Here is a 17594-nt window from a genome sequence, read left to right as displayed (position 1 = left end):
TCGCTCTTTGCTTCGACGCGATCCTCAAGGGGCTTACTTCCAGTCTGAAACAGATGACCTCAGTGCGTGTTCACTCGGTTTCGATCTTTCCACCAGATGCTGACTCCATTTGTGACGACCCAGAGCAGGAACTGTGCCTTGTATATCCCACTCAACCGACTTGTGCAACCCGTGAACATGATCGTGTACGATGTATCGACCTCACGAACGAACTGCGTACTCATCGATAACGCGAAACCAAGCCCTGAGAAGTCGAGCGTGAACCGGAACTCTCCCCAAGCGCATATTCGCCGGTTGAAGCTTGCTGATCGTTGGCCCAAACAGCGACTCGAAGACGCACTACTCTGCCTACTCCGTACAGCGCACAGATGGCCTGAGAATCATCACTGTCAACACTGACTTCTGTGCGCCGCCTTTCGCCGAAACTACTTCGTCTGCTGACAGTCTGAACTACAGGGTACACGGAAAATTACTACACCTACATGAACCTGTCGTCGTCCGATAAATCAGGCATGCTGCGCTTCTTGACCGACGAGCTCCAAGCCGCTGAGGACGCCGGTGACCGTGGTACGTGCCAAACAAATGCGCTATCGATGCACCCAGGTTCTCATGACATGTCGGCGCATCAGCGTGGATTCTTGGCCACGTTCCTACTGGCTGGTGTGGTACTAACGCCCTGAAGAATCCGAGTAACCTCTGTATGTCATCGATCCACGGACCGTTTCTGGGCCGCCTAACCTTGTGGATCCCCGCGCAGTTTATCAAATGTGAAAGTGTCTTAGTCGCCATCGTCCTACCTTGTTCTGAACATTGACGAACAGTGTGGATCGTTACTCGCCCCATGTTATCGCAGGCATTTTCTTTGGTCATGATCACGAAGATGAGCTCAGTGTTCGTGCCGTCTCCCGCTCCCCGCGTGGTGTACACCGCATCCATGATGATACTTCAATCAGATATACTATGCAAACAACGCCACCGATATCGGTGCGGACAACGCGCTCACAGTCTCATGGGTAGGTCATGCCTGCTGTGCGCCCCATTGTAGAATTTGATTGACAATTACCATCGACCAGATCATGCCGTCGGTGATCCCCCTGACGAACCTCAACTCCGGCTTCCGCATGTACGAGGTCGATTCCGGGGTGCGTCCCATTCCAGCATGGTCGCACTGATGATCCGTCAAGCTGACTCCACCCGCGAACTCCGCCAGACGTTCGAAGTCTTGGACTCCTACACGTGAGCGCCTGCGCGACATCAGGGGTGATCGCGCCGTACTGAACTCACCCGATGCTATGTAGCTGGTACGCTGACGTCAACTTGTTCGGCGCCCTGGACGGGCAGACGGAGTTCGGGCCCACCTATCAGCTCGAGTACAGTGCGCGCGAGGCGTACGGGGCGAGCATAGAGTGGGGGCCTAACGACCCCTTGAACGCGACGTGGTGGCATCTGGTGACCGAAGGTGCGTGACTCCGCGAGTCCGTCAGAAGGGTACTTACCACGGATCACCCGAAATTGATTAGCCATGGAAGCGAACTCGACGCTCGTTGAGGTAAGGATCCTCTGTCGGACTGCGCAACGTAGCTCTGAACTGACTGAATTGCCGCTTTTCATAGCTCTTCAATACGTACCAAGGCAAGAGCTCGGTCCGGTCGTCTGCCTGCACCGGCGAGTGCATACCCGCGAAGATCTGCTACATGCGTAGCGGCAGTGCCTCTATCGCCGCCGCGAACTGCCCCTCTGGACATGGTTCTGTCCAGTAGATATAAGGCAGCCAGAAATTGACGGATGGATGACGGCGTGCTGGGATTTGGCTTGGCTTGCGCGAATTTGATGTTCACTTCGAAGTTGTGTAAGAAACAAATGGTGCATTGTCACCTCCCCGTGTCACGATAACATACATTATTCTGCTCTTTGGTTATACAAACGACAGCCTAGCTAAGGCGCACATCATCAGGAAAGACCGAACGCATGAGAGGAGATACTATGTACCGCCTTGCAGCCAAGACCATCTGCGCCTTCACTCCCGCAGGCTGGCCCACCGCTTCTTCGCGCTGCCCTCCTGCGCCACGAGCCCGACTCTGACATCGACGCCTGCGCACGACAGCGCAATGCGGTCTTCAAGGGGCAAGCATTCGAAGCCATGACAGCGTGGCCTTGCCAGATGAAGAAGAAGGAAGGGCAGGGATCCGGAGCTGCATCTGCTGAGTCGAGGACGCGGCGACGACGCTTGTAGTACGTGCGTGGCTAGGTGAGAGACCATCGAGTATCGACGAAGGTGGGGCGCTGCACCCCTTGTATCAGTGTGGCACCTGACGTGGATCGCACCGTGAATACACACCTGCAACTACTCTCCGAAAGACCACCACACGTCCCCGCAGTTCAACCGGAGCTCCCGGAGGAGCGGAAGGTGATGGCCTCTCCAGTCTCGTCCTCAGGAACACGTAACCGAACGTGTAGCTGCCACGGGGAGATAGGTTTCCGCGTTGCGGCATACGAGGCGTTTGACGTGGCTCGCCGACGTCGTGAACACCTAGCGCAATAAATGACATAAGCATCGAGTCGGACGTCTCAGGTACACGACAACAGGATGGAACATACCTCGTCGACGTTTGAGGTCATGGCGAGCTCCGCTGGAAGGTGTGGGCCCACCCATCCCCGTCACCGCGCTGAACGAGCGCGAACACGTGGTCTGGCGGTGATAACGAGACACGGTAGATTCGGACGCACTTGTCTTGGAAGGCGACAGTGTCGGATACGGGTCTGAGGTGTAGTTCGCAAGATTGGAAGGATGGCGGACCAATCGTGAGCGCGTATCTGTGTTCGACCGAGCCTTGGACCGGTCAGGCTGAAGACAGGTTGCTCGATAAGCAATCGCCGTCCGTTCGACGGCCCCGCTGGTCAGGAGTCCCTGTGGCGAGGTCACAAATACCTACGGAAGATGCTTCAGCGACCTGTCAGTGTGCATAGTGCAGGGTAAGGTGGACGCACCAGAGGTTCAAGTATAGGCTACACCACATGCCCAGGTGATGCCGAGCCGACGGCGAGTTTGGAAGCCGTCCAACAGCCGACAGGCGAGCGTGACCACGTACTACGTGTTGAACATCATGGCCGGAGAGAGCTCGACTGCGGACAACGGCTCAGCTTGAAACTCGAGGATCCGCGGACGTTGCTCCAGCCTCCAGAAGACGAGTACGAGGCGAGACCCAGACGAAGACAGGTATCTCCGGGGGCCGCAGAATCCGGCGGACTGCTGTCCAATCAGCGAGATCGAACATATGCAAGCACCCCGACGACGACCTAGTTGCGCACATTTTCTGCGATGATGGACAGCTGGGCCGTGTAGGGTCTTCCGGGCCGCGCCGAAGTGCTCGAATGGCAAGGAAACGGGTCACGGAATGCCTAGAAGTTGTCTGGTCATTATGGCCTGCGCTGCCGAGAGTGGGTGCGAAGGATAACACTGGAGCCATATACGAAGTCAGCAACGTTAGAGGGCGTACTGTGTATGAGAGAACCACTGACAGGTTCCGACGACTGCCCGAAGCTGCGGCGGAGGCTTATGCTATGGGAAAAACCCCCGGGAGGAGGAGCCTGAGAAGCTGGGGAAGGATGCTCATGTCTACAGAGGGCCTAGCCCTCAGTGACAATAACGGGAATCAACACGATTCCGTCAATGCATTCTCACCACGCTGGGCATGAAATCAGGAGTTTGTTGGACAAGAAGATCACTATCACGAACCTAGATGAGTTTAAAGGGAACATGGTGGACGAAGGACCCTGCCTCGTTACCGACGATCGTTGGCTGGTCGAAGAGTCGGGGCCGAGACGTTTGTCCTCGGTGAAACCAACGTATTGTAGGACCGGGAAACCATAGACTGCGAGGCTGCGAGTAGAGGCATACTGAAGAACGTCGGCGTGGTGTTGTTGCCGTGAGGGTGGAGAGACGAGCGGGACGAGAAATGAGATGTGTTGTGTTGCGTTAGCGTATCAGGGTGCATCCACTGCGCGCCGCGACCGGCACTCTCCTGCAACAGCAAATGTTCTCGTCCATTTACGTCTCGACAGTCCCTGAATATGAACCCGTCCACGCCAGCGGTACCCTTAGAGGTATGTTGAACGCTGACCGTGTTACGGGCGGTCGCCTTCCTCGTACATACATAGGCTCCAGCGGAGGAGCTCCCATCGGCCTGCTAAAGTGATAATTGACGAAACAAAATGCATAGCGCACGTCACGTACGTACGACGCTGTCCGCCAGACTGGGCGGCCGTATGTATGCGCCTATGGAAGCCGGCGACAGGCCGTCCAATGGCCACGGTCAAGCTCGCGACCGCGCCTCCAGGAGCCGCCAGTCACTTGTGGCATAGATCTATGAGCACATCGCAAGGAGGGTGAGAAAGGTGACTCTACTCTACTCACCGAAGTCCAGCCCTCCTCGTCCAATCCCGAATTCCCCTGCGCTTCCCGGCCTACTCAGCGGCCATCTCCCGGGCCCACATGTCGTCATTCCCACACGGCACTGATGCGCGGCGCGCGGCGAGCCCTGCGCTCGCTAGAGGATGTACTGCGGAGTAGCGAGGAGCAGTCGAGGACAGCACTGATCAAGCAGAGAGCACTCAGAGCAGAGACTCGGACGCGCCAGCGTGCGACTGGTGAAGATGTGATCTTGGGCGCTTCGCGGATGCTAATTATACCTCCTAGGGCCCGGCCGTTCCCGGATTCCACCGTGACTGCCTTGAGACAAGGCCCACCTCTCTGACGGAGAGGCTCGAGGGCGGTCTTCCAGCTTGCCTGACGGTACGTGCAACTCTGAACACGCACAACACGCACGCAGGGTACATGGCCTGCTACTGGCCTGCTGCCTTGCCTCTTTTGACATCGAGCGCCCGCTGTTCATTTCACCCTCCCATCCACTATTTGCGGACTCAATAGGTGGACCTTTGACACGACCTCCGAGCCACACACTCGAGGCTTTGACCACAGAAGCAGGGCCACGAGTCTCTTCGTTCAACGTAAGTGGCCCCCGACACAGCGCAGATTTCCCGCTCACGTCCGCGATCTATCAGCGAGCAAACGAGCAGCCCGAGTTCATACATGGGACACCTGCAAGGTTAGCCCTGCCAGGTGCTATCCGACAAACTGCATTATGTGAGTATCGTCAGCACCTCCGCGTCAGCGCCCCCCAGTGCGTAATCCAATAAACTCGGGAATGCTCGCTATGTGGCGACGAATGTCCAAGGCGACACGCACCATGGGAGCCTCGTAATAAGGTTTATGCCAGGGTATGCCAGCCGCTCGCCGAACGGATCGAAGCGACCGCCGCAGCGGCCACAGTGGGCTCTTTCGAACGCTATCATCAATACTGCGTCGAATCAGCATCGATTCCGACCGTTTCTTCCGGCGCCGTGCGCATAAATGTCGCTATGAGTGTGAAGGAACGCTGTGATACAAATGTCCCGACAGGCGCGCGGTTGTCTCACTCCCGGCCGACGGGCCAGTGATCCCCCGTCGACAAGTGCTGCCCGACGACATATTGGCTGGGATGCTGTCGCTCAATGACTCCACTCCGCAAAGCTCTCAATGATGTTCACTATCAATTTCACGCACGCATGGTACGCATAAAGCCCCTCACTGCAGTGTTTGCTCCGTGCTCATGAAGACCGCGCATAGGTTTCCGTACGCCTTTGTCCACTCGTGGTTTCCCTGTAGGTACAATGTTCACCGCCGGAACCAGACAATCCGAAACGGCGTCACCATGTTATCGCGCAATAGATGGCATGTACATTCCCTCTCATATCAATGCGAGCGTCCGGATCCTTACGGACTCGACACTGAGCTGTGCATTGGCTCGGACTCGGCGGCTTTCGTCCTCGCGTCGTCAACGTGCAGTCCTCGGTGCGTTTCTGTGGACACCTCCGAGTCGTTCAATGCGTGTCCCCCACCGTGAGCTACATGAGGTTGCGCGTCCTCGTTCGCCATATGTAGTTAGCCCTCTTGCGCCCTGCCTCGTCCTCTCGCTCTCTCCGCCCACTTCCGTCTCTTTGCTCTAGATTGATAACCATCCAACGCTGTCATGAGCGCATCCGAGGTGCGGACCGTCGTTCTTCACTGGTACAATATGAAAGCTGATTGTATCTGTTGTACTCATGGGATGTAGGATTCGTCAATGCACTCAGTTCCCGGAGGGAACGCGAACACTCCCGAGCGGAATGCGACATTGTCACCAAATAGTTCTATCCGTCGACCGAGCTGTAGCGAACACGGCGGCTCTGAATTTGGGTTATCAGTGAGTATAAGCAGAACGAACGGCGAACAGGATCCCTTACCTGTCTACACAGGCATCCAACCCAGTCGGCGCGAACTCTGCGGGAGCCTCCTCGTCGCCCCATAACACCATGCCTGCGGTTGCAAATGAGGTGAGCGTGATAAGCGACGATACAACTGCGTGTCGAGGTCTGACAGACATCATCAGAACAGTTCGAACGAGCGGTCGGATGCCAGTGGAACGAAGCATTCGTCTCAGTCGGCAGACCACTCGGCGAAGGATCCGATAACGGCGTCAGAAATGGAGACTATTATGAATAACGTATTCGAGAGGTTTATGACGCCACGGGAGCCACAAACACCGCCGGCTGTGATGGACGAAACTGCCTTGGAGAAAGTATTCGAGAAGTACATGAAGCCTCGGGACCCACAAAAGCCTGAAGAAGCGTGGTTGAAGTTGGCGGATACAGCGTGGGCCTACGAAAAGGACCGTGTAGAACGATGGCGGAATGAAATTAATACATTCCTCGTCTTTGTGAGTCACGTTCACGCCTACGTCGTAGTGTTCCGGGGAAGAGAAAATGAGATAATGATGGTTCACTTGTAGGCCGGCTTGTTCTCCGCAGTCCTCACCGCTTTCGTGGTCCAGTACTATGCCGTTCTGCTGCCGGCACCCGACTTCAACACTGCTATCCTCGAGCTCATATCCGCGCAACTCGGTAACGCGGTTACGAACGCCGTTGTCGCGGCCGCCAACGCCTCGAACCCGGCGCCGGTGCCGATGATCCTTACGAACACTTCATCTACGAGCTTCAAGTTCCCCTCGCCACCCGCTGCACCCCGTTGGATAGCTGCGCTGTGGTTCGTCGCCCTGGTCTTCAGTCTCAGCGCGGCATCCGTTGGTTTAGCCGTGAACCAATGGCTGAACTTCCACGCGACGGAGCAAGCCGGGCTGCAGGACGCATCCCAGAAAGTCTGGACGTGGCAGCTCCGTAGGCATGCACTGGACAAGTGGCAAGTGGAGTATATGGTCGGCATCCTCCCGTTTCTCCTTCAGGTGGCCCTCGTCCTCTTCCTCGTTGGGATTGTGGGCTACCTCTGGGAGCTTGGCTTCGACATTGCCGTCCCGAGCACGGTCTTTGTCGGCGCCTTGCTTCTGTTTCTAGTCGTCACTTCGGTGACTCCCGCATTGGTTGGTTACAGTCCTTACAAGTCACCACAAGCATGGTGGATCTGCGAGGCCTGCAGACGCATGCGGTGGGCGGCTTACTGGGCGGTTCTGCAATTATATACTATGATCCTCCCCACTGGTATCCTCCTCCTCAACAGGATCCAATCTCTGAATTGGATTTCGCAGGATCGCACATGGCGCATGCACTTCCGAATGTCGAAGATCCGTGATTTCCTCGCCCTGCGTAAATCATACCTGCGTACGTTGACAGGGGCATCTGACTGGCTCGCACATGAACAGTTATGCGTGGATGACTGGACCACCCGCAGCGAAGAAAATACGCTACTCGTGGACATTTATTCCATTGCAGATGACACAGATGTCCTTCGTGCGATGGCAACCTGCGTGCGAGCGATGCCTATCGACCGAGCAACCAAAGCTGTGACGGGAATCGGCCAAACTGTTTTCAACGCCTTGTCAAAACGACAGGATCCGCGTTCACGGGCGTCCGGGCCCTCTGCGTCGGAATCTGGTAGTCACCTGCAATCTGATGGTTTGGACAGCACCTCTACGGCTTTGATAGGTTGCATGTTGCTGGACACGTTCACTCGCGCGCATACAGAACTCGATGACAGCCCTCTTGACTCAGTGGACTCAAACCGATGCTTAGCTGGACTTATCCGCGCTATGCCTCTCGCCGACGGAATCAAGGCCTGCATGACTTTGTTCAAACATTTACACGATGATCGACTGTCCGAGTCCACAGTACAACGAAGAGCTACATTGGATGTTGTACAGAACATTTATATGCCGGTCGACTTCATTGCGGAGGACCGTATGTACTTCTTTCAGTGCATTGAGATGCAGGAGGCGAGAACATATGACTGTGCGCCACACACCGAGCTATATCGTCTGCCTGACGTTGAAGGTAAGTCAAACGTCCACTTCAATCGCAAGGGGTGCAAGCTAAAGTTTAGCATAGACTGGAAATGTATGCAGACTACACTCACGACGGTATACGAAACCCATGACCCCGTATCCACCATCCAAATCACAACAACCGTCCTGGCCATATGCATCTTGTCCGTCAACAACGGGCACACATTGCCAGCCGAGCCGTCGAGGGGAGCTTACCTGGCCGACATGCTCCACCGATTCGACGAGCACTTGGCTACCCTCCGCCGCAAGGAGATGCGAGACGCTGTGCAATACCTCTCTCCCGCGGCCGTATACAGACTCGGTTGGGTGTTGTCTCGCATGTCCTGGTACGACATCTATGATTCCTTGGGTACGACTGAGACTCTTGGCCGGGATGCCATGATGTCGACAAATCACATCGCGCGGCGACTCCAGTGGCTGCTGGGATGCGATGAATGGACGCCGCCAGGGACAGTCCAAGGGTTCCGTGTTTACTTGCAATGGTGCATGAGACGGACACAGCAGCACCTAGAAGACGATCATGGGATAGACCCGAAAGACTGGTCAGTCATCTTCGACGCTCACTGGCAGGGTGTCAAAGACGCGCTGACACTTGCAACAGGGACTCGAAAGGATGGCTCGGATGCGCTCCAGATGAGCCCGAGAGCGAAGGCAATCAACACGTCGACCCCCCGCAGACGACTGACTCAGAGTCTACATCGGAAGCTGTGGACGAGCAGGACCCACCAGAGCCACAAACGGGCAGTCCGACGCGATCTATGACCCAGCCCTTGTAAGCAGGGAATCTCACATCCCATTCGATCGTCACTGACGACCGTGCTATAGCGTTGACGCCGTGCATAGACTCGAGGGATCCACGGCGCAGGAGCCCGACATCGAGATGCAAGTCAGAGGAGCTGGTTCGAACACAACACCAGATGCATCCCATGCGACGGACACCGCGCCGCCAGCTATCAGCGGAGCCACGCCGATGACCGCTAGGACGCTCGACGTGTCCCCGCAAGAGCAGGACGCGGCCCAGACCAGCGAGCATCCGCAGCCACTAAATGCCATTGAACCGCGCGTAGACGACCTGGATGCCTCACGCGGAGTAGCTGAGCACGGCGCGGACGCGGACGAAGGTCGTCAGGGCGCGGACGCGGACGAAGGTCGTCAGGGCGGACTCGTAGGCGCGGCCGAGCACGCGGATGAACATCAAGGCGGCGATGCGCGGCCGAGTCAGGAGGGACTAGCTTCACCGGACGACACACCTACGCAACCGCCCGAGTCGCATTTCGAGTCGGCCAGCCAGAACGCACACAGCGGCTGATTCGGAGGACGAGGATGGTGGCATCGATGTCACGGTGTACGTTGTACGTTTCCGGATAGACCATCACCGCCGAATGCTGACGTTCACCGCAGGCGGACAGCATGCGCCGACTTTTGACGAGCCGTGACGATGATAGACGGATCTCTCGGTGCACGAACATCTCGGGGCTGCGACGGGCTGATGTCTCGTATGTTCCTCTTTCGTTACGGCTGTTCGTGATGCTTGTGTCGGGCTATGGACTCGGAGATCTTGATTCATATGGCTTACTGAATATTCTACGGTACACTCGCGTCCGCCGACCGGATTGTCTAGAGCTCCCGCGAGCGAGGTGTTGCTGTCCATTGTCTGTATTGTGTTGTGTATTAGTTCGTTCGGTACAAATCGCTTCTGGTACGTCTGCTTGGAATTGTTGTCGGAATATCGTATATCAACATAACGTGCCATGTTCCGTCGAGTAGTTTACGACAAGCGAGAGCGGATATAATTAACAGAGATCACATTATGAAGTCTGAACATACATGGCGACGACTGTTACAAACATTGTGGCGCTGCGTCCATTAGACAATCCCCCAGTCCTGTATGTCAACTTTGAGATAGTAATGCCCTTACCTCACGCCGGGCCGATAGACCTGGCTCGATCACTGCTGCACCTGCAGCTGTGTTGGCAGGTCAGCACTGTATGGACTCGACCGCATATAATCATACCGTACTCACCGTCTCGTCGCCGCTTCAGCTCTCACGGGCCTCCCAAGCAACTCGGAGCCCTCCTGTCTGTTCCAGAATTCATGGTTGGACACCTGGCGGAATGGCGCTACCGTCTTCGATGCGGTACCACTTGACGCGACTGTCAAGCGTGCAGCGGGTTCGGTCGAGGAGGCGGACAATGAGCAGCGTTCACGGATGAGTTGGTATCAAAGGTTGGAGCGTGAAGCGAGTATATACATCCAACGGCATTTGTAATGAAGCAGGAAGACGAGCCTGAAAACCGTAGACGAACAGAACAGGACATACCGCCGGCAGGAAGTCTCACGGGCGTTGGGAGCTCAGGCGAAGTCAAACAAGTCTTCGTTCCGGACCGCCCAGATCGGGGATTCCACCAGTGTGTATGCGCATGAAGACGGGGAGGCTTGAGCTTGGGGTCCAAGGCGGTATGCGATGTCCAGGACGACCCCCAGGCGTTGAGTGTGACGTCAGCTGAGCCCAGCGTCCCGCCCATCATGCGCCCGTGTTCTTGCGGCGGCGGCGTGCTCCTTCGTGCTCCCCGGGAGATGCATGTGCAGCTAGCTCAGGTATCTTGCGATATAGTCGGCGGGGAGTGGTTGTCGCCCGGCGCCAACAGAGTTCGTCTAGGGCGCTGCTTCCGGCCCGCAGTCTCCGGCAATCGTCCGATGCGCGTCTTGGGCGTGTCGCTCGTCCTCGCTCCCTTGAGACGTTTGTGTCCCCGCCATTGTGATGTCTGCGCACTTAGGACGGTCAGATGCCTGTCGATGGCCTGTAGCGGAGCAATGGCTGGTGGGGTGCAACCGCGGACGACCGGTAGCGATGCGATCTTAGGCGCTTCGCGGAGGTCGACCGTATGACCGACCATCTCCTTCCCTTCACTGGCACACTGCACAGTCGCCTCGGACAACCACTTGGATGGCCTCTACGTATCGGCACGTCCCACCACTCTCGTTCTCCCAATCTCGCATCTTCTACGCGCCGTCCACGTCGATGCCAGGACAGCCCTACCACCGTCGTCAGTCGGAATCGCAGGACACAGGACACGGATACATGCCGTCGTCCAGCTCGCTCGTAGGCAATGTCATTCACTATCTGTATCGAGACTCGAAGAATGACCTGAACTGAGACAGTGGTTCACGGACTGCGACGCGTACGTGCGGAAGGTGAGTCATCCTTGTCCTGGTCAACTCATAGCTCGTTGATGTTAACATAGTGCATAGGTCCTGCTCGATGCTGGCTTTGTGCTGAAGCAGCAGCGTAGCCACCAAGGCAATGACCTGCATGAGCGTGGCCGTGGCTTCTACCAGGGCAAGTACAAAGGGCACTTCGACAACCTCCTCGGCACCTTGACGGATTGGTTCACTGCCTTCGGCGACGACCCTCTGAACCAACGGTACGTGTCACCGGCATTCCGTCAGTGCCATGGTAGCTGACACGGAATGGAATGTAGCTTCTGAACTGACTGGGCACGTCTCACCGAGGACCTGCTATTCGATGGCGAGAGCAGTCTGAAGTTCAAGCGCGAGCTTTGGATGGACATCCGCAAGGTCATCGTGCCGACCAGGGTACGTGGCGTCAATACGTTGTCACTGTAATATCACTGACGTATTATACCAGGTCGGCTATGTCTGGATTCCACGCGTCGAGTATACCGACCACGCGCTTGACCTCGTCATCGAGAGCCTCGCGCTCAGCGGGCGCAACCTCTTCCCGAACCTCGTCACCATCGAGGCGCATAACTTCCTGAAGTTCTCGCCGTATAACGCCATCCAAGACGAGGGCCGGCACGAGTTCAACCTGACGTTCAGCCAGATCAATGCGGACATGCGTGACGTTTCATTCTGCTTCCGCAAGAAGAGCGGGTTCTCGCAGCTCAGCGACTCGGGCATCGCGGACGTGCTCCTTGGCGGGCATGGTCTCACTGTTACCGCGCGTGTTGCGAGCTCGGGCAAGGACCACTCGTCTGTGGTCAAGGATGTGCACGTCAAGGTCGACACGCTGAAGTTCAGCATTCGCGACAACAAGCACGACCCTTTGTACAAGTCGCTCCGGCCGCTCGCGACCGGTCTTGTGAAGTAGCAGGTGCAGAAAGCGATCGCGGACGCGGTGCGCACGGGCCTGGAGTACGTTGATGGCCAGCTCGTAACGGTGCGCGACCGCGTGGAGGCGGCGAAGGTGGACGAGAACCAGAGCCGGACACAGGCGCTGCAGGACGTGAGTTGCATCCGGCCTCTTTCGTCATTGGAGATCACAGGGGCTGACATGTCTTCGCAGCTGTTTCAACGCAAGAAGGACGAGGCGTCGAGCGCGGACGCGAAGACGGGCACGTTCAATGTCGTGTCGAAGCGCGACTCGGCGATCCTGCAGGATGTCGGCCGCCCCGAGGGCTGGGCGAACCGCGCGCGGGAGCGGTCGGACGAGGCGACGGGCGAGACGTGGGACTCGTCACGTACGGAAGGACACATCTTCAGGACCGTCTCCATCAGTCGTGCTCGGTTTTCGACCGAAGAATGTTACGGTATACACGGTATGTGCATCCATTCGCACGTGAAGAAGACGAACATGACCCGGAGGGTGTCTGAAGGACGCGGCCCAGCCTCAGACGGAGCAGTCGCAATCAATGGACGAACTGCACGCACGCGACTTCAATGCCGCACGAGTAGCAACAAAGGCAGGACGCGGACGAAGGCCCTCTTAACGAACCCGGAAGCACGCCCGAGAGTCTACACGGACGTCGAGGCGGAAATATGGGCCAGGAAGGTTTAGTTCACACCGGCGGAGACGTACCTGCGCAACGCGAGTCGCGTTCCGAGTTGGCCAACCAGAACGAGAGCGGCAACTGATGAGGAAGAAATGGGAGGATGGGGGTTTGGTGAGTACTGTACGTCGTCGTGCATCGGTCATCGTTGATGCTGAGGCTAGCGGTCACCCTTGGGATGCAGCGACGGATGGATAACCGGTCATCGACGTAGCTCTTGATACACGAGGAACTGTCTCGGATTACGATGTTGTGTTCTTGTTACAGCTAGCTGGTTGTAATGCTATTATAGGCCATCTTGATACTGGCCTACTGGTTGTACTGTCAATGTACGATATGTTTGTGCACGCCGACCGGTTCTGCCACGAACGAAGTGTTGCTGTCGAATGTCTGTGTGCTGTATGGTCCGTTCAGTATGACTGCGCCTCCCGCACGTCTGTTTCGGACTTGACTGTTGAAACAGTGATCACGCAACAATGTCGAACCTAGCAACAATGTGAGACATGATGCTCAGTTGAGCGAGTCACGAAGATGAGGGAACATCATATTGCCAATGCTGTACATACTCAAGTTCACGGCGATCATTAGGTATGCTACGATGCCGTGCAGCAACTTGGCACTGAAGGAAGGTGTTCGTAGTGAACAGATACATCGGAGAAATTTTGCAAGTGAGAAAGGTCATGCTAACTCGAAACGGGAGAGACAAAACGTACCGCCGGCAGGAGACCTCAACTGAGAGGTGTGGCGGTGGCTCACAGGCTGTCCGTCCGCAGGAGGTCACCGGAATAGCTACCCTGTTTCAAACCGCGGCGCCGACAAAAACTTGGTTGATAAGTTGCACGCTCCAGTTCCTCCGCATAGACTCGTCTCATCCACAAGTTCAACAGTAGATCTGTAGGTGCATTGCTGGTACGCACATCGTTGGGCAAAACAACTGAATCTTCGCTTCTTTTTTACGAAAGGTGACATCTACGTAGCCATGACGAGATGGCGCTCTCCGATGACTTCCTGGTTCCGTCATTGCCAGTAGCTTCCGCCTGGTTCGTCTCGTCTATACAACATGTCATGGTTCATATGCATAGCAGATCCACGTACCCATGTTACCCGCGCAAAGTCGTTAGCCCGGTTCACATCGAGCGAGCGAGGATGGGCGCGTCACGTCCGACCACATGTCATTTAGAAGAGGTCCTGGCTAATGCAGTGCACGTTAGAGATTGGTACTGTCGCCGTACAGTCGCGTCCTACTCGTCTCTGACACTCACCTCCCTCGGTTCTGACGCAGGTTACAGTGTAGCGAAGCAACCCGCGAGTAATGTCGCCGACCGGCAAAGGTGCAAGGCTGTGCTCGAGAAACCACCATTCAACGAGGACACTTAGCCTTGACTTGGCGGAGTATAGAAGTCGGGAGGCGGGCGGATGGGCGGATGCTTGGTGCGTGGTCGACGCGACCTGTGTTCTGATGCGAGGATGGATGCGGGTGAGATGCGGAGGTCAATCAAAGTTGGAATCCGGGAAGCGCAGGATGTTCCGCGAGTGGGAAGGGCCAGGGGCCGGTCGTACGAGCATGGTATCGGTAGTCGCTTTTATGTGATCCCATTGGAGCTTTTTTGTGCATTGTATCTGCGAGTCCTATTGTAGGATGTCAGAGGCTTTGGCGCAAAAGAGTGCTGGACAACATACGACGTACGCGAAACCTTGACTGACGGACGGCCTACTGAGTACATTCGTCCTTCAGGCGCGTGTGGGTCGCATACATCTAAAGAAGCTGTTGATGAATTCGTCCTGACTTGCGAGCGGTGAATGGCGGACGGGCGGGAGGTTGCCGGTGGGGTTTATGCGTGATATTCGTTGACTTTCGGTCAACACCGAGGGCGGGGCGACACTTGCAAGCCTGTATTTCGCAACGCCGCACACACATAGCGATAACTAAGTAAAAATCAAGCCATAGAGACGATGTGAATGCGCCCAAGGCCTAGTGTCGAATGGCTTACCTGGCTCCCGAACTTCTCCACGACACACAACCCAGGGCCCTCGACATATCGCCGCCCAACGAACGTTTGAAGTGAGATGGACCCGTACTCCGCGACGTTGGGTTTGATACGGACAGTTCGCACTCATGCTGGTCACGACATAGCGAGTCCTCCGTTAGCCAGAGACGCAGTAGAAACATGAGACTGGATGCAACTTACGACAGCCTGTCACGGCGGAATCATCCTTCCTGTGTCAATGTCGACGTCGAGCGTGACCCACCGTGCGATACATGGCGGAGAACGACGTAGAGGGGCTTACTGCCCCTCATATCAACAGCGTCAGTATTCGCGGGACAGAACGCATACCTGTGGTTTCGCCGCAGCCACTTACGAGGCTTGAGGATGGCAGGGTCGCACGGGCTGCCTGCGCGTTGCCAGGTTCTCGTAGCTATCAGCTCGCTATCGGCTTGCCAGTGATGTATGAGCAGAGATCGGTGTGTAGCATGGCTTTCGTGAGAAATGCTCTGTCTCGCGGTATGTACATAGGTTGTGGGCGAACTCCGAGGCAAGCACTACTAGTATGTATGACTGGCGACCGTGCGGGGACAAGCGCGCGCGCGTCACCGTGTCCTCCGCCCAGCGGACATCGAGGACGACTCTCTAGTGACTTACTATCGGCTGTCGAGGCCACCGATGCTCAGGCTCTTGCATCTTCCAGGCTGTCCGTGGCACGGATTATCTGCCTGCTGTCTATGACATAACTCGCACAAGAGGCTCTGGCCACGAATGTCTCAACGAAATCCCGAGTACTACCTATGTATCGCCACATTCACGACATCCAACTTGGAGCTTGCACACGGACACCATGATTTTATGGCGAGGCGCTGATTTATCTGCTCTGGCCTTGCGTCAAAGCGAGTTACGTGTATTCTGGTTTCACGGACTTTACTGAATGCGTAAAGTGCAACCTGTCACCTGGAACGCACAACCTCTGCACGGGTCGCCCGTGCTCGATTCTTTCAAGTACACAGGCTTCGAGTGCTGTGAACCGCGGGTGGTAACCATACTCCTATAGTAAGCAGCCCTGATCTTCTCCTGCGACCTGATCTTGTTTGGAGTCAGAAAGCTCTGAACACGCTTTTGGACCCACACACTCGAGGCGTTGGCCACCGAGACGTCAGCACGCGGCTGCTGTTCCATGTCGGTATGTTCAACGCTGGAGGCGCTATGACCCATCTCCGCTCACGTCCTCGTTTCACGTCGGTAGACTCGTCACAGAGTTGCTAGCGCTGGGCACCGTACATCGTCCAAATGAACGAAGCCAGTGACTCAGCGACGTTTTTTATTAGCAAGTTCCTCCTCATAGTCCACCGTCTCTGCGAAAGGTCTACGTCTTGGGCATATCGGTTATGAGTCGCTGGAATAGACGCGGTCCCTGTATACTCGCTATTCTTAGAACGGGCGGCCAGATCCAGTGACTCCGTGACCGCGATGCATCGTATTGTGCATGTTCGCAGCGGGGTAGGAGCGCGGTAGCAGTGGTGCGTGTATTCAGCGTTCACGTTCAGGCCCAGGGACGGCGGTTTACGTGTCTGCAAGCTCTCATCACACTGCTGCTGGACATAAGCAGAAACTATGATTCTGTGTTTTGTGCAGCAGTGATGAATTGTAGCCGCCGATAGAACGAGCCATGTGCGGACCGTCCGCTGGCACGGCGGATTCGTTCCTAGACGAGGAATGCTCGTGTTCCGGCACTGCGCTTTTCATTGGTACACCGCGACAATACGTGTTATTGACTGAGGCTGGCACAACACCAGCGCATGCAATGATTCACCGCCTTCTATCGCCAGGTTGAGTGGATCTCGACATCAGGGCTTTAACTGACCGTCTGTGACAGTCAAGTAACTCTGATCTGCCTGGGTAGTGGTTAGTCGAGATATTGACGCGTGGTCGAAGGAATGAAAGTTTTCACGTCGATTCCCTCAAGAGCCAAACACCGTGTGCATGTCTGTGGCCGACCGCATGGCATCAACATGATGCTTGGCATGAGTGCCTTGCTCTCCAGCGATGTCAGAGCCGCATGGAGTCGGGCCCTGGACAATGCTACCACTCATTCACTCCTTAGAGCAGGCTGCGTCCTCGAGTCACTGGCGGCATCGTTGCCATATCCGCTATAAAACGCATCTGCGTCCTCTCGTGTGAACCAGTCTATCCATACGAACCTGACGTTCGGAGCCGTCGTCCTCTTACTCTCAGTTTGTTTTCACCCATCGTCTTTCTCGTTAGTCGTCTTCTCATTCCATACAGTTATGGAGTCCAAGCCTCAAGTATGTATTGCCTTGGCTACAGTAGCCATGAATATGCTCGCTCATACACTTACACAGTCGTCGAGAGAGGCCGACCAGTGTCATGGGCCGAATACTTCACCAGGGGCAAGTGCACCTTCACAAAGCGAGGTGAGCACG

At 56.1% G+C, this 17594-nt stretch overlaps 5 protein-coding genes across 5 annotated transcripts; 4 read left to right on the top strand and 1 right to left on the bottom strand.

The window, feature by feature from the left end:
* The first annotated feature begins 240 nt into the window (after positions 1 to 240).
* On the top strand, positions 241 to 1889 carry B0H18DRAFT_359831 (Metallo-dependent phosphatase-like protein). The gene is made up of 11 exons (XM_048037751.1): positions 241 to 404; positions 457 to 567; positions 630 to 698; positions 758 to 767; positions 822 to 891; positions 954 to 1013; positions 1074 to 1142; positions 1211 to 1236; positions 1299 to 1459; positions 1521 to 1549; positions 1614 to 1889. Exons 2-11 carry the CDS (start codon positions 483 to 485, stop codon positions 1758 to 1760), a joined length of 726 nt encoding a protein of 241 aa, XP_047893375.1. The 5' UTR covers positions 241 to 404; positions 457 to 482; the 3' UTR covers positions 1761 to 1889.
* Positions 1890 to 6671: 4782 nt separating this feature from the next.
* Positions 6672 to 7304, top strand: B0H18DRAFT_876759 (uncharacterized protein; the record flags this gene model as incomplete). The annotated part of the gene is made up of 2 exons (XM_048040511.1): positions 6672 to 6794; positions 6867 to 7304. Coding segments are annotated over 2 exons (561 nt in total), but the record flags the coding sequence as incomplete, so codon positions are not given.
* Positions 7305 to 8310: 1006 nt separating this feature from the next.
* On the top strand, positions 8311 to 9678 carry B0H18DRAFT_954896 (uncharacterized protein; the record flags this gene model as incomplete). The annotated part of the gene is made up of 4 exons (XM_048042298.1): positions 8311 to 8358; positions 8430 to 8911; positions 8971 to 9141; positions 9195 to 9678. 4 exons carry the CDS (start codon positions 8311 to 8313, stop codon positions 9676 to 9678), a joined length of 1185 nt encoding a protein of 394 aa, XP_047893373.1.
* A 2027-nt stretch (positions 9679 to 11705) lies between these two features.
* B0H18DRAFT_359560 (uncharacterized protein) lies at positions 11706 to 12577 on the top strand. The gene is made up of 3 exons (XM_048037749.1): positions 11706 to 11794; positions 11852 to 11966; positions 12019 to 12577. Exons 2-3 carry the CDS (start codon positions 11934 to 11936, stop codon positions 12478 to 12480), a joined length of 495 nt encoding a protein of 164 aa, XP_047893372.1. The 5' UTR covers positions 11706 to 11794; positions 11852 to 11933; the 3' UTR covers positions 12481 to 12577.
* A 2255-nt stretch (positions 12578 to 14832) lies between these two features.
* B0H18DRAFT_359520 (uncharacterized protein) lies at positions 14833 to 15463 on the bottom strand. The gene is made up of 3 exons (XM_048037748.1): positions 15349 to 15463; positions 15151 to 15278; positions 14833 to 15085 (listed from the first exon to the last, which is right to left on the bottom strand). Exons 2-3 carry the CDS (start codon positions 15275 to 15277, stop codon positions 14916 to 14918), a joined length of 297 nt encoding a protein of 98 aa, XP_047893371.1. The 5' UTR covers position 15278; positions 15349 to 15463; the 3' UTR covers positions 14833 to 14915.
* Between the last annotated feature and the right edge of the window lie 2131 nt (positions 15464 to 17594).

This window comes from Fomitopsis serialis (assembly GCF_022376445.1).
Source record: "Fomitopsis serialis strain Sig1Antser10 chromosome Unknown B0H18scaffold_33, whole genome shotgun sequence".
Classification (NCBI taxonomy): domain Eukaryota; kingdom Fungi; phylum Basidiomycota; class Agaricomycetes; order Polyporales; family Fomitopsidaceae; genus Fomitopsis; species Fomitopsis serialis.
This window is presented reverse-complemented; position numbering and strand designations above follow the sequence as displayed.

What these genes read in the sequence shown, in the direction of transcription:
- B0H18DRAFT_359831 (XM_048037751.1), top strand. Translation starts at nt 483, where the DNA reads ATGAACCTGTCGTCGTCCGATAAATCAGGCATGCTGCGCTTCTTGACC. An exon ending in ATCACGAAGATGAGCTCAGT is followed by an intron (nt 892 to 953) that starts GTTCGTGCCGTC and finishes TACTTCAATCAG; the next exon opens with ATATACTATGCAAACAACGC. An exon ending in GTGGCATCTGGTGACCGAAG is followed by an intron (nt 1,460 to 1,520) that starts GTGCGTGACTCC and finishes GAAATTGATTAG; the next exon opens with CCATGGAAGCGAACTCGACG.
- B0H18DRAFT_359560 (XM_048037749.1), top strand. Translation starts at nt 11,934, where the DNA reads ATGGACATCCGCAAGGTCATCGTGCCGACCAGG. An exon ending in AGGTCATCGTGCCGACCAGG is followed by an intron (nt 11,967 to 12,018) that starts GTACGTGGCGTC and finishes GTATTATACCAG; the next exon opens with GTCGGCTATGTCTGGATTCC.
- B0H18DRAFT_359520 (XM_048037748.1), bottom strand. Translation starts at nt 15,277, where the DNA reads ATGAGTGCGAACTGTCCGTATCAAACCCAACGTCGCGGAGTACGGGTC. An exon ending in TGGAGAAGTTCGGGAGCCAG is followed by an intron (nt 15,086 to 15,150) that starts GTAAGCCATTCG and finishes ATTTTTACTTAG; the next exon opens with TTATCGCTATGTGTGTGCGG.